Source organism: Equus asinus, chromosome 26 (assembly GCF_041296235.1).
Source record: "Equus asinus isolate D_3611 breed Donkey chromosome 26, EquAss-T2T_v2, whole genome shotgun sequence".
Taxonomy (NCBI): Eukaryota; Metazoa; Chordata; class Mammalia; order Perissodactyla; family Equidae; genus Equus; species Equus asinus.
Genome location: NC_091815.1, coordinates 30691627 through 30705962, shown reverse-complemented (window position 1 = coordinate 30705962; position 14336 = coordinate 30691627). Strand labels below are relative to the sequence as shown.

The following is a 14336-nucleotide window of genomic DNA, read 5'->3' as shown; positions in this document are numbered from 1 at the left end:
ACCCAGTGGATTTAGCACCCATTGATGATTGGTGCCTGTGTCTATTAGTGCTATAATGGTCAAGAATAGATTTCCTTCTGCATTTAGTAGTTGGCATTCTGCTGTAAGGGAGAACTTTCTTCTCCCTACTTTATCATCAGTATAGACTTGTGGATTCTTACTGATTCTCAGGGTTATAATCCATTACTGGTGTTATTCATTTTCTTCCTCAGATCGCCTCATATTTAGCCAGCGGGAGTCTTTGAGCTGGCTCCCGTGTCCCTTTAATGTGTCCCATAAGCTTTTTGAGCATTTCTTATTTTCTGGCACAACAAGATGCTCCAGGCTCATCTTACTTATACTTTCCTTGCCCCAGCCCTGAAATCAGCCATTTTTGTAAGGAGCCCTGGTTTCTTTCAAGTAGGGAGTAGTTTGAGAAATGAAGATCTGATCACTGGATGTGCCCATTGCTACCGGGTGCATTTAAATTCCTGACAGCCTTTGCCAAACTGCTTTCCAAAAACCTGCACAGTGTACACAACCCAGCAGTGTGTGAGTGCCAGTTACCCACGCCTGCCAGCCCTGACATCCTGTGAACCCTCTGGGCATAAACGGTGTCCTCGGTTTAGATTTGCTTTCTTGCATGTGTTGGAGTCAGGCTGTGCATTGTTTAAATTTATTAGTCATTTGCATTTCTGTTAAATGCCCCTTCTATTGGGTGGTTCAGCCTGTTGTGATTGAATTCTATCTGCCCTTGGTTAATGCAGGGTATCAGCTCTTGTTACACGTGTTGCAAACTTTTTAAAAAGACTGCGTAACATTTCATCATATTTTTGCCGTAATCTACTTAAATCATCACCCTGTTGAACGTTCCACCTTTTCTACTTTTATAATACAGCTTCAAGGAACATTTTTGTATATAAAGATTCCTCTCTAAGGTTCAAGTTATTAGTTTGTTTCCTTGAGCTAGAACCACTGTACTTGTCCTCAACCAGCCTGTTACTGATGGAGATTGTGTGCCCTTTCTCCGTACAGTCAGTGCTGCAGTGAATTCTCGGTGCATTTTACCTTGGACGTATCTACGAGGAAGTGGGTTTTTCTTTTTCTTTTTGCTTTTTCACCCCAGCCCTCCCAGTACATAGTTGTATATTTTTTAATTGTGGGTCCTTGTAGTTGTGGCATGTGGGGCGCTACCTCAGCATGGCTTAATGAGCGGTGCCGTGTCCACGCCCGGGATCTGAACCAGTGAAACCCTGGGCTGCCTAAGTGGAGCTCAAACTTAACCACTCGGCCATGGGGCCAGCCCCTATGAAGAAGTTTTTAGGGTGCATATCTGGAAGTGGAATTGGTGCATCAGAAGGGGATTTTGGTGTACTATCAAATTGCTTTTCCAAGAGGCCGTTCCCGTTTACGTTTCCACGGTCCATACCTCTACTAATAACTGTCACTATCAACCTTTTTAATCTTTGTAAGTTTATATAGGAGAAATGCTATCTTATTAGGTTGTTTTTATAAAGTTTTCCTGATTCCTGATGAGGTTGAGCACTATTTCAAAAGCAGATTTTTAAACAACAAAGCTCTGAAATTAGTTAACATTTTCGTCTTCTTAGGGCTTAGTGTGATCAGCTGGGCTGGTATGGTTCATTCCCATTTCCCAGATGAGGAGAACTGAGGCCTCGAGAGAGGCGGTAGCTCCTCAGGGTCATGTGGCACTTCGACAGCAGAGCCAAGGCCGCAGCCAAGGTCTTCGTTTACTGCACTGCTCCTGTTTGCTGAGGCTGCCTGGAGGCAGGCACCACCCAGGCTCCCTGGGAGGAGGGAGGGCCTGCTGCTCTTTCTAGAGCCAGCATCTTGTCTCTTTCTCTCTCCCAGAGCCCAACCTGGGGGAAGATGACGAGGACAAGGACTTGGAACCAGGCCCATCGGGGACCTCGAAGGCCTCAGCCCAGATCTCAGGCCAGTCGGACACAGACATCACTGCTGAGTTCCTACAGCCTCTGCTGACGCCCGACAACGTGGCCAATCTGGTGAGGACGGGTGGGGGCTGGTTCCCACAGGGCAAGGAGGAAGTGTCTCCAGTCTTTCCTGCCCCTCCACTCCACACGGTCTGCCTCTTCCACGTGGCAGCAGTCCCACAATGCCTCTCTGTTCTCAGGTCAGGAGGATGTGGTCCAGAGGGCCCTCCTGACTGTGGATGGCCTCTTCTCTGACCTGTAGTCCTTCAGGAGATCACCTGTCACCACCCCCAGCAGTCCCTCTTTGGGTGGTCTGAGGCCCTGTCCAAACCCACTCCGTCTCACTCTCCTCTCCTTTGAAGGGAGAGTCTATTAGCTGGAGAGTGAACCCTGTGAATTGTTTGCCAAGAGCTGTGGGATTGGCATTGGTGGGGCGGGATGGCCAGTGTTTTCCTGGGATTCTCAGAGACACACTGGTTTGAACTGACTGGGGGTTGGGGTCCTCACATCAGCCCTCTGGCTGCAGCAGACCCAGACGTTCCCCCTGGGTGCTCGTGGAGGATGCTTCTTCCCATGCTCGACAGCAGTCGCCCTCAGCCTTCCCTTCTCTCTGCCTAGAGGCTCCAGGGGGCTTAGCTCTTGGGTGAATGGAGTGGAATTTTGTCATGAGGGTGGCAAGAGGGAGTTTTCTCTCCAGCTCAGATCTCTTTGGTGAGCTCCAGGCCTGGATACGTGGCCATCTCCTGCATCTTTCTCCCCTTGGGTGTTCCACGGGCACCTCAGACTCAACACGTCAACACTAAACTTGTGAAATTTCCTCCCGCACTCCTCTGCAGCCCCGTGGCCCCTCCGGTGTTCTTGGCACACCAGCCTCTCAGTTCCCATCCATGAACCCGGGAGTTAAGCTCTTTGCCTCCCCCAGTCCTTCCCCGCTTCTTCATCCCAGGGCCCCAGCCCTGTCTGGGAACGCCCTTTCCACTGCTTGCTCCCTGCGGCAGCCAGAGGGATCTTTCTAAAGTACAAGTCAGGACGCTTGCCTGCTCAGATCCCTGCCAGGGCTCTCTGTTTCCTTCCAGGTAGCATTTACATCCAGCTTGCCTCGGGCCCTGTCTGAGTTAGTTTCCGTGCACTCACTGCGCTTTGTCCTCATCACTCATGGGAAGTTGTCCTTCTCAAATTACTGCTGTGAAGTTGTTCCTCGGATGCTTTTGTAACACCGGCTGTCTCTAGTGATGTGCTGCTTTTTGTCTCGTGGTGTCTCCTTACTCTTTCTTGTTTAGTCTTGCCATAGGTTTGCTTGTTTTCAGCCATTTCGAAGAACTGGCACTAAAATTTCCTTGACACTCTTTTGTAGCCTTTTGTTTCCTCTCTGTTGTCTCTCCTTGCTGCCTGCTCTCTGTGACTGTTCTTCCCCAAAGGTTTAAGTTAAATGCCTGGCTTATTAGTTTTCATTCTTATTTCCCAGCGTAAACATTTAAGCATTTGATTTTCCATCTAAGTACCATTTTTGCTGCATCTCACACATTTTTTAGTTGTTTCATTATCTTTCTGTTCTAATTATTTTATTAGTTAGAGTATGCATTTAAACTTCCAAGCATGGAGGGAGTTTGAAATTAGCTTTCATTACCAGTTCCTGACAGACGTGGATGTGCTGTGTCAGGATACTGATTTTCTAAGTCAATGTTAAGTCCTTATGACAGCGTTCACTGGACCCCCTCCCCCTCTCTAGGAAGGGTACCAGCTCTGCTTCCTCTTAGACTTCCCCCTTGTTGCTGTGCCTGGAATACGTACCCCTCCCACCGCAGGACTTCACTTTGTGCTGGTCCGATTCCTGCCTTCCTCTCAGTTCTCATCCTAGGTGCCCTTCCCCAGGGGCCCAAAGCCATCCCTGGCCCTCCTGGTGTGTCCCATGGCACCCTTTACTTCTCTCGCTCATGCACCACACTGCGTCATCACTCGTCTTTTCTCTGACTTTCCTTGGAGTCGGAGCTCCACAAGAGCAGGCCGGGGTCTATCTTAGTCACTGCCATTTTCCCAGCATTGGCCTGGTCGTGAAACGAATGCTTGAATCAGTGAGTAAGGAAAGGCTCCTCTTCCTGGGCATCCGCAGGTCCTCATTAGCATGGTGTACCTGCCCGAGGCCATGCCCGCCTCCTTCCAAGCCATCTATACCCCAGTGGAGTCCGCAGGCACTGAAGCCCAGATCAAGCACCTGGCTCGGCTCATGGCCACCCAGATGACAGCTGCAGGACTGGGGCCAGGTGAGTGTCCCATGGAGCTGACCCTGACCAGGGTTTAGCTCTGTGGCTGCTGGGTTCTCCTTAATGGAACAGCACCTCCTTGTGGTGGTGCAAATGAAAACCACAGGAGATCTTGGGTGTAAATGATTACAGGTCTCAGGTATATTGAGCACTCAGTATTCTCAGGACCTGGGCTTTGAAATCGAGCAGACCTGGGTTTCAGGTCTGAGTTGAACTAGACTGCCTCAGCCACTTGATAGCTCTGTGATTTTGGTCAAATTAGTTAACCTCTCTGAGCCTCAGGCATTTTCCCATTTTGACAGTACTATTGAGGCATAAATTACGCACAGTGAAACATATAACTCTTTAAGTGTACACCTTAGTGAACACACCAGTGTAACCACCACCCAAATGGAGACATAGACCATTTCCATCGCTCTAGAAAGTTCCTTCCTGCTCCTTTCCAGTCAACACTCATGGATCCCACCTCAAGAGACAACCACTGTTCTGATTTCTGTCTCCATGGATTAGTTTTTCCTGGCCTTGAACTTCATATAAATGGGATCATAGTGAGTCTGGCTCCTTTTGTTCTGCATACGTTTTTGAGATTTGTCCATGTTGTCCTGTGAACCGGACATAAAATAGTTTCTTTTTTAGTTCTCCGTAGTATTCCCTTATGTGAATAGGCCACCATTTGTTTATCCACGCTCCTGTTGATGGACCTGTGGGTTGTTTCCAGTTTTTGGCCATTGTGAATCAAGCCGCTGTGAACCTTTGTGTACAAGTGTTTTGATGCCCTCATTTATCTTATGTATGTGCCAGGGAGTGGAATTGGGTCACGGGTTAGGGGATGTTCAGTGCTATTAGAAACTGCTCATCAGCTTCCCAAAGTGGCTGTACCATTTGGTCCTCCCATCAGCAGTGAAGGGCATTTCTAATTTGAGCCTCCATTGTTGTATTGCAAAAAGGGGTAGAAAGCATACCTGCTCCCGAAAGGTGATTTGCCGATTTAAATGTCTTGTGTGTACCAGGCTTAGTATTGAGCCTGGCACGCAGGAGGTCCTTGGATGGAAGCAGGTGGGTGTGACATGCCTGGGGCCCGTTGGCTGCCTCCCCCTCAGGCGTGGAGCAGACGAAACAGTGCAAGGAGGAGCCCAAGGAGGAGAAGGTGGTGAAGCCAGAGAGCGTCCTGATCAAGCGGCGCCTGTCAGCCCAGGGCCAGGCCATTTCGGTGGTGGGCTCCCTGAGCTCCATGTCCACGCTGGAGGAGGAGGCGCCCCAGGCCAAGAGGAGGCCAGAACCTATCATCCCTGTCACACAGCCCCGGTGAGTCCCTGTGCAGGGGCTGGTACAGGACTGAGGGCCTGGTTCTTGGTGCGTGTGTGTGTGTGAGAGAGAGAGACAAAGACATAAACGGAGGTAGGTCTAGATGAGGGTCTCTCTGACTCCAGAGTCAGTGCCATAACCGCTCAGCCGTAGTTTTCCTTTACGTAAAATGCCCCTTTACTTATGTCTAAAATGGGTATCATAGTCTCTCTTTCTCGAAGGATCAAGGGAGAATTAAGTGAGTTCACGGGGATGGTTAGATAATTAGAGTAGGTAACTTGGGGGTGAGAGTGATCGTGATTCCTAAGAGGTAGTGAGTGCTACTGGTTATTACCAGCATCGTCCTGTTGTTACCCCCTTATGGACCACAGAATCCAGCCAGGCTTGCTAACGGGGCCTCGCCTGATCTGCTGCCCCGCCCGGCTCTTGTCCCCCTCGCCCCCTCCTCCAGCCACACCGGCCTCTTGGTGTTTCTTGAGCAACCAAGCAGGCCCCCATTTGACGGCCCTTGCACTTCCTGTTCTCTGCCTGGAGAGTTCATCACCCAGACATTTGTGCATCTTGTCCCCTCGCGTCATTCAGGTTTCCACTCACATCTGCCTCCTCATAGAAGCCTTCCCTGAGACACCCTTTACAAAAGCAGAATGGCTCCCGTGTCCTGTGCCCTGCCGTGCCTCAGCGTCACAGGGGAGTTAGAGACGCAGCCTGGGGGTGTCTCTGTATTGCCTGGATGGGGAGAGTCGCCAGTGGGCCTGGGCTCCAGAAAAGATGTTCCGATTCACTGTGTCCCTGTCTCTGCTACCCTATGTAGGCTGGCAGGCGCCGGTGGGCGCAAGAAAATCTTCCGTCTGAGCGATGTGCTGAAGCCGCTGACTGATGCCCAGGTTGAGGCCATGAAGCTGGGCGCTGTGAAGCGGATCTTGCGGGCTGAGAAGGCTGTGGCCTGCAGCGGGGCGGCCCAGGTGTGCCCCTGTCCCCCAAGCCTGACCTTCCAGTCCTCTTCCCAAGAGCTTGCCTTCCTCCCAGTGAAGAGATGGGCCCCAACGTCAGACCTCTCTGGCTCCAGAGCCCAGCTCTGCCGCTCACCAGCCGCAGGACCTTGGGCTAGCCCCTTCTCCAAGCCTCACTCTGTCCTCCCCATGACACAGAGACGCTGGCGGCAGCTCCACACGGCTGCTGAGGAGGCAGAAGTGGCTGGACGTGCGTGCACTCTTAGCCAGCACACAGCTCGCTGCAAGGAACAGCCCCGCGAGTGGGGGCTGCTGTTGGGCTCGCTCTTCTTGGTGGTTGACGTTATTATTTAGATTCAGACACACCTGGTTTAAATCCTGATTCTGCCGCTTACTGTTGTTGTAACCTCAGTCAAGTGACTTTTTTCCCTTTTTTTTTTTAAAGATTTTTATTTTTTTCCGTTTTCTCCCCAAAGCCCCCCAGTACATAGTTGTGTATTTTTAGTTGTAGGTCCGTCTAGTTGTGGCATGTGGGATGCCGCCTCAGCATGGCCTGATGAGCGGTGGCATGTTTGCGCTCGGGATTCGAACTGGCAAAACCCTGGGCCACCGAAGCGGAGCATGCAAACTTAACCACTCGGCCAAAGGGCCGGCCCCTTATGTTTTTGAAGTATATATATATATTTTTTTTTTTGTAATTTTTTAAATTTTTCCTTTTTTCTCCCAAAGCCCCTCAGATACATAGTTGTGTATTTTTAGTTGTGGGTCCTTCTAGTTGTGGCATGTGGGACGCCGCCTCAGCATGGCTTGATGAGCAGTGCCATGTCCGCACCCAGGATTCAAACTGGTGAAGCCCTGAGCCGCTGAAGCACAGCACACGGACCCAACCACTTGGCCACGGGGCCGGCCCCTGAAGTACGTTTTTAATTAACCAAGTAGTACATGAACATACTCTCTCTGTTAAAAAATATTCCCAGGCCATAGAGGTATACCGTAAGTCTTCTTTGGCCCCCACCTGCTTCCCATCCCCTCCCCAGAAGTGACCAATGCACAAATTAGGAGAACCCTTCAAGATCTTTTCCTGTGTACTGAAGTATGCAGATAATAATCCCAGAAACTCACAGTTTTATTCTGTGATGATTGATTTTTTTTCTCTCTGTTCATTTTTTTTTCACATAAACGGGACCCACTGGGTATAAGGTTCTTCAGCTTCCTTCACATAATGCCGGGTCTGCGATGGGGGTCCCTGAGCCCAAGCAAGGAGTCATGCCTGTGGGCTGTCTGGGATTGCCCATCCTCACACCGACACACACTTGTTCTCCTGTCAGGTGCGCATAAAGATCCTGGCCAGCCTGGTGACACAGTTCGACTCGGGCCTGAAAGCCGAGGTCCTGTCCTTCATCCTGGAGGACGTGCGGGCCCGCCTGGACCTGGCCTTCGCCTGGCTCTACCAGGAGTACAATGCCTACCTGGCAGCTGGTGCCTCAGGCACCCTGGACAAGTACGAGGACTGCCTCATCCGCCTGCTCTCCGGCCTGCAGGAGAAGCCAGACCAGAAGGATGGGTGAGAGGGACAGCCCTGCACCCTCCTGTCCCCAGCAGTCTCCCCTCCTGTGTCCTGTCTTTCCTTTCTGGCTTCTCACCACCTCCCTCTTCGTCACCAGCAGCCTCAGTTCTCCGTGCGTCCGTCCCAAGTCTCCCTCTCTCCCACTCTCTGGAGTCACAAACAAGGTAGCTTCAGTGTGGGCTCTGACCCCCGTGCCCTGGACCTGCTTCCAGCTCTGCCACTTGCTCTCTGACTGACCTGCGTCACTCACCTCTGGGCCTCCAGTTTCTCATCTTAAATATAGGAGTACCTGCTGCATAGGCTTATTTTGGAGGTTGGCTTCCCTCCATCCCCGTCTCTTGCCTGAATTGGTTCTGTCACTTCCTCTTTGTTCTCAGCCTCCAGCTTATCTCTCCATTCTCCACACAGTGGTCGGGTGACATTGTACAATGTAAATCCTGTCTTGTCACTTCCCTACTAAAAGCTTTCCGTGGTTCTCCATTGCTCTTTGAATAAAATGCAGCCTCCTTGCTATACCTGGCGAGACCTTGTGTAATCCAATCCCTACCGGCCTCTTTAGCCTCTTTTTCTGCCCCTCTGCCCCTCACTACACCCAAACTTTAGCTACACTGGCCTTCTCTCTGTTTCTTGAACATGCTGAGTTTAAGGCTTGACACTGACTGTTCTCTCTGCCTACAGTGCTCTCCCGCCCACTCTTTGTATGGCTGGCTCCTTCTCATCCCCCAGTGTCGACTCACTTGTTAGCTCAGAGTGGCCTTTTGTGGCTACCACATCTGAAACAGCAGTACCCTCCCCAGTGCCCGTCACTCCCCGCGCCGCTGTGTTGACTGAGTGAGGTTAGGAACCCCCGTCTGACAAAGGGGAGAAGCTGAGTCTCCGCGGGGTCCAGTCTCTGCGCGGGTCGTCCGCTGCAGTGTTTGCACCCTGCCCTGCTCCCTCCACAGCTCTGGAACCAGAGCTTGAGCGAGTGGCCTGTGAGGGAGGCCCTGGCAGCTCTCCGTGCTCACCATTCAACGGCCCCTCCTCAGCCGTTCCCTGTCCCTCCCTCTCTGGCAGGATCTTCACCAAGGTTGTGCTGGAGGCGCCGCTGATCACCGAGAGTGCCCTGGAGGTGATTCGCAAGTACTGTGAGGATGAGGTGAGGACCGGCTGTGTCCCGTGCCGTGCGTCACCGTGCCGGTGGGAGCCCTGCTTGCTACAGCCGGTGGCAGGGGTCAGGACCCTGCCTTGGGGGGTCTGAGGGCACACAGCATAGGCCCTGTGGCAGTGGGGTCTGTGAGGCACTAGGCCCTTCTGTCCAGTACCCGATATGAGCGGGGCAGGGAGACACCCCAAAGGCACCCTGCAGGTAGACTGAGCTCCGGGTCCCTCCTGCCACAGAGTCGCACCTACCTGGGCATGTCCACTCTCCGAGACCTGATCTTCAAGCGCCCGTCCCGCCAGTTCCAGTACCTGCATGTCCTGCTCGACCTCAGCTCCCATGAGAAGGACAAGGTGATCCCCTGCCACCTTCTACTGGGCCACGCTCAGCCCTTCTTCTGTCCTGAGTAACCAGCTCAGCCTCTTACACACTGCCCTGAAAGTTCCTCTCTGGGCCTAATAACCTCCTTGCAACAGGGTTTTGGTGGTTCTTTTTCCATGTTTGATGGCATGAAGCTGCTTAGAATATACACACACACGTACCTTCATGCTCCCAGGAAGGGCAGTTCTGTTCTTGCTCTTGTCCATCATGTTGCTGAGCCCTTTTTAAGGCCTGGCACTGTGCCGGGACCTGTAGGATGCTGACCAGGAAAGGAGCCATTGTGACCCATCAGCAGGCAGTGAGCACACAGCATGCTTGGTGCCAGGAGTGGAGCAAGCACCTGTGGCTGCGGGAGCCCTGGGGAGGAGCCTGACCCATCCGATGGGAGGATAGGCAGGGAGGTGCTTTACTGGAGGCTTCTGGAGGAGCGGACTCGTGAGCCAAGGCTTGAGATCTGAGTATATGGGTGTGCTCTGGCCAGAGGGAGCATGTGTGCATGCGTGTGACCAGAGGGCCCTTGACCCATCCCTGCTCGGGTCTTTTGCCAGCTCCTTTCCCGGTGTCATGTGTCCATTCGTTCAGCAAACCCTCACTGCACACTCTGGCTCACCCTGTGGTGCTCTTGAGGACAGAGCAGCGCCCAAGACCAGCCCCTGACCTCCTGGCTCCCAGCAGGGGATGTCTCAGTGAAACAGGATATGGCCTGTGACAGGCATTCCAGGCAGTGGGAACCCTTTGTGCCAAGTCTCAGCCAGGAAGAATGCCATCACTTTTGAGGAACTGAGGAAAGCTTGTTCTGGGTGGAGCATAGCAAGCAAGGCAAGAAAGGATAAGAGGTGGGGCTGAGCAGGTAGATGGGGAGGTGATGCAGGGCCCCGAGTTGGGCAGGAGACCTCTCTTGAGCCGATGACCAGCCTTGGGTACAGCCGGGCTGGGCCCTTTTCAAGCCTGGGCTTGTTTTCACACTGGTGCTGCCAGGCCCAGGACGGCTGTCTCCCCCGCTACCATCTTGCCCCAACTCTGTCCTCAGGTGCGTTCCCAGGCCCTGCTATTCATCAAGCGCATGTACGAGAAGGAACAGCTGCGAGAGTACGTGGAGAAATTTGCCCTCAACTACCTGCAGCTCTTGGTCCACCCCAACCCGCCGTCTGTGCTGTTTGGAGCTGACAAGGACACAGGTTCGCTGCAGGTTCATCAGATGCTGCGTGCTGAGCACCTGCTGTGTCCTGGGCCTCGGGCAGGGCCCTGGGAACAGAGCTGGATGGAAGCTGAGCCCTGCCCGGTCCACTAGGGAAGACAGCCAGACAGTAATAGCAGGCCTGGGGTGGTGAAACCAGGGCGCTGCAGGAGCCCAGAGGGGCGCCTGGCCTAGCCTGAGGGGTCAGAGAGAGTGTCCTGGAGGAGGGGACAAGGAGAGCTAGCCAGTGATGGGGCTCCAGGAACCGCCAGGCAGGATCACGGCAGCCCAGCCTGTTCCCTCCGCAAAGCCCTGGGTCCCCCACAGTTACAGATGAGGAAATGCAGACCCCAAGGGAGTGGACCATTAAATTGGAAGGTTCCGTCTGTGGCGGGAAGCACAGGGCTTTCTGGGAGCCCAGGAGCACTGACACAGCCTGGGTCCCGGGAAAGCTTCCCAAGAGAGGTGCTGGCTGCGTGAGACCCCGAGGATGAGGACGTATAAAAAGAGGAGTTGGGCAGTGGCATTCCAGGCAAAGGAGCAGCATGTGCAGAGGCTCTGAAGTGGGGGCCCTGGAGGGGCTGTCAGAAGTTGGGCGTGACCAGAGCACACAGCCCCAGGGGCGGGGCTGCCCCAAGCCTGGCCTAGCATGTAGAACAAGGTGAGGAGCTGAGGATTTATCCCTAGGGCACAGGGCAGTCACCGGAGCACTGAGCAGGAGGAGGACAGGGTCAGAGCTGCGCTTGGGAAAGACCCCTCTGGCTGCCCTGTGCGTCAGTGGTCAGAAGAGACAAGACAGAAATTAGTACAGAGGCTTCTAAAAGGAGAGCAGTCTTGGTCCCGCCCTGTTTCCCTTATGATTGGCTTCCTGCCCCCGAACAGTCTGCTCCCCAGGCCCGGCTCCTTTCTGCTTTCCCTGCCGGAAGGGACAGACATTGGGGTCGGGGAGAGTGGGAGGGGAGTGGGCCAGCCTGATCCCCGCCCCCTGCCCTCCCAGAGGTGGCAGCGCCTTGGACCGAGGAGACAGTCAAGCAGTGTCTGTACCTCTACCTGGCCCTCCTGCCTCAGAACCACAAGCTGATCCATGAGCTGGCGGCCGTGTACACTGAGGCCATCGCCGACATCAAGCGGACAGTGCTAAGGGTCATCGAACAGCCGGTGAGGCCCCAGAGCCACCAGGCTCTGCCTACCCATGGGCCCTTCCCCGCTATCTCCACCTCGGGGTGTGCTGAGCACAAGGGCTTGTCATCCGGGCTGAGCAGCTCTGTTGCTGGCGGGTGGTCCACACGGCCATCTGTCTGCTCGTGAGAAGACATCAGGGGAGCGGGCCCGCCGTTGCGAGCCTGGAGGTGGACACGCCTGGCCTCCCATTCTGCCTGTCGCTTTCTCACTGTGCGAACTTGCGCTCCTGCAGTGAAAGTGGGGAAGATAATTCAGTCCCCCAGCCTGTTGCAGGGATTCCGGGAACTCGAGCTCGTGAACAGCTGTCCCTGTGGTCACCTAGGAGCTGGCCCTCCCCTGCCTTGCTGATGCGAGTCTCGAGTTGCCATTGCATAAGTCCCTCCTGCTCCTCTCTCTGGAGCCACAGGGTCACCCACATGAGAAGCAACTCAGTTGCGAACTAGCACCTATAAAACTCAGAATGTCTGCCTTCCAATTTCCAGCTGGATTTGAAGCCACCTTTTTGTATCTCTGTCTCTGACATGCTTTTATTACGGAAAGTTTCCAAGATAAACAAACGAGGAAAGCATGGGATGTTCATTCCCGCATACCTGCCGCCCAGATTCAACGGTGTCCTCACCTGTAACATGGGGATAATAGGCTCATTGTGTGGAGAAGCAGATTTTTCTCCCCATGTTCGAGTTGAACCCGCTGGGCCGTGAACTCCTCAAGGGCAGAGACTGTCAGTGCTTATCGGGAAAGGAAGGCGGGAAACCCTGACCCCGGCCCTCCGCTCCCGGCTCTTGCCTCACGGGGGCAGGTGCACACGCAGCAGCCGGTAGAGCCTGGGTTGGAGCAGGCAGCCAGGCTTGGGCGCTGGCAGTCACAGAAGGGGGTGGGTGGGGTCACTGATGCCTGAAGCCAGAATTGAAGGACAGGCTGGGCATTAAGGGCCAGCTTAGGTCAGAGACAGCAGAGAGAAGGCAGGGCCTGCCCAGTAGGAGGTGAGCCCTGGTGAGGGCTCAGGAGCTGCAGTGAGTGTATCCGTGTGAGACTGGGTGGAAGAGACCGAGATGCTTCTGCCCCACCCCTCGCCCACCTGCCCCAGGTTTCTCCTGCTTCTCTAACCCTGTCACCAGTTCTCCGCCCTACCTCAGTTTTATGGAGATGTAATTAACATATAACATTGTATTAGTTTCAAGTGTGCAACATAATGATTTCATATGGGAAATGATTACCACAAGTAAGTTTAGTTAACCTCCATCACCTCACATAGTTACAGTTTTTTTTCTAGTGGTGAAAACTTTTAAGATCTACTCTGTCATCAGCAGAGAGTCCCAGCATCCCCCCAGCCACCCTGCCCCCAACACCTGGGCCTCCTGGAGCTCCCACCCTGGGCCCCCTTGTCCTCACATTGCCCAGGCGTTCCCTGTCATCCCTCTCTCTACCTCTAGATCCGAGGAATGGGCATGAACTCGCCAGAGCTGCTCCTGCTGGTGGAAAATTGTCCCAAGGGGGCAGAGACGCTGGTCACACGGTGTCTGCACAGCCTCACAGACAAAGGTGCCCCCCACCACCTGGGGACCCCCACCTGTCTTCCTTTTCCTCCATCGCCCTTTCCCACTTCCCCTTCCCAGACCTGGAGATCAGAGCTGCTGGGTCCCCAGATGCGTGGACCTCTTGTGGGTCTCTCCCCATCCTTGGGCCTCAGTTTCTCCATCTGGAACAGTGTGTTGCTAACTGCATTTGAGAAACCAGGGGCCAAGGATTCCTCCTCTGAGATGAGCTGTCCCTCCCCTGCCACACACCCACCACCATTTCTGCCCCTCTCCGTGCTCACCCACATCCCCGACACCATGCCTCCTGCTTGTCTCCCTGCAGTCCCACCCTCCCCGGAGCTGGTGAAGCGGGTCCGGGATCTCTACCACAAGCGACTGCCAGACGTCCGCTTCCTCATCCCTGTGCTCAATGGGCTGGAGAAGGTACGCCCGCTGCCCCCACCGACGGGGACAGGGCGGAGGCAGGTGCCCAGGTGCCTGTGTGGGTGCTTAGGAGCACATTCCCAGGACTTAGATCAGAAATCAGTCTCAGCTCTGCCTCGTCCTCCTACGTGACCTCAAGCAAGCCACTTCCCTAATCACAGCCTTGGTTTCCTCCTCTGTCAAGTGAGGATCACAGTGACTCACACACACGCACGCACACCACAACCGTCCTGAGGCCTAAACAGAAGCTCAGGGGCAGCGCTGTTCCAGTGCATGGGAAGCACCTCCCTCGAGCATGGGCTTCCCCTGCCCAGGTCTTGTTCCCAACAAGCTGTGGGCCCTTGGGTGAGCCCATCTCCTCATACGTAAAGAGGGGACAGTGATAACACTTTCCACTTGCAGGGGGAGTTGGCGTGCTAGCTTGGGGGAAGGGGGTGTGTGACACGGAAGGGACTCAGATGGGGAGTGGTGAGGCTG

At 54.1% G+C, this 14336-nt stretch overlaps 1 protein-coding gene across 3 annotated transcripts in view; it reads left to right on the top strand.

Annotated features, from left to right (window-relative positions):
• The window catches only part of SYMPK (symplekin scaffold protein), a 39836-nt gene that overhangs the window by 17882 nt on the left and 7618 nt on the right, over positions 1-14336 (top strand). For all 3 annotated transcript variants that reach the window (XM_070498347.1, XM_044759689.2, XM_044759688.2), the window contains exons 10-20: positions 1852-2006; positions 4045-4195; positions 5296-5500; positions 6312-6462; positions 7779-8014; positions 9074-9155; positions 9398-9511; positions 10570-10717; positions 11714-11874; positions 13332-13440; positions 13759-13859. In XM_070498347.1, the coding sequence (XP_070354448.1) occupies positions 1852-2006; positions 4045-4195; positions 5296-5500; positions 6312-6462; positions 7779-8014; positions 9074-9155; positions 9398-9511; positions 10570-10717; positions 11714-11874; positions 13332-13440; positions 13759-13859 (1613 nt within the window). The remainder of the gene's footprint in view (positions 1-1851; positions 2007-4044; positions 4196-5295; positions 5501-6311; positions 6463-7778; positions 8015-9073; positions 9156-9397; positions 9512-10569; positions 10718-11713; positions 11875-13331; positions 13441-13758; positions 13860-14336) is intronic.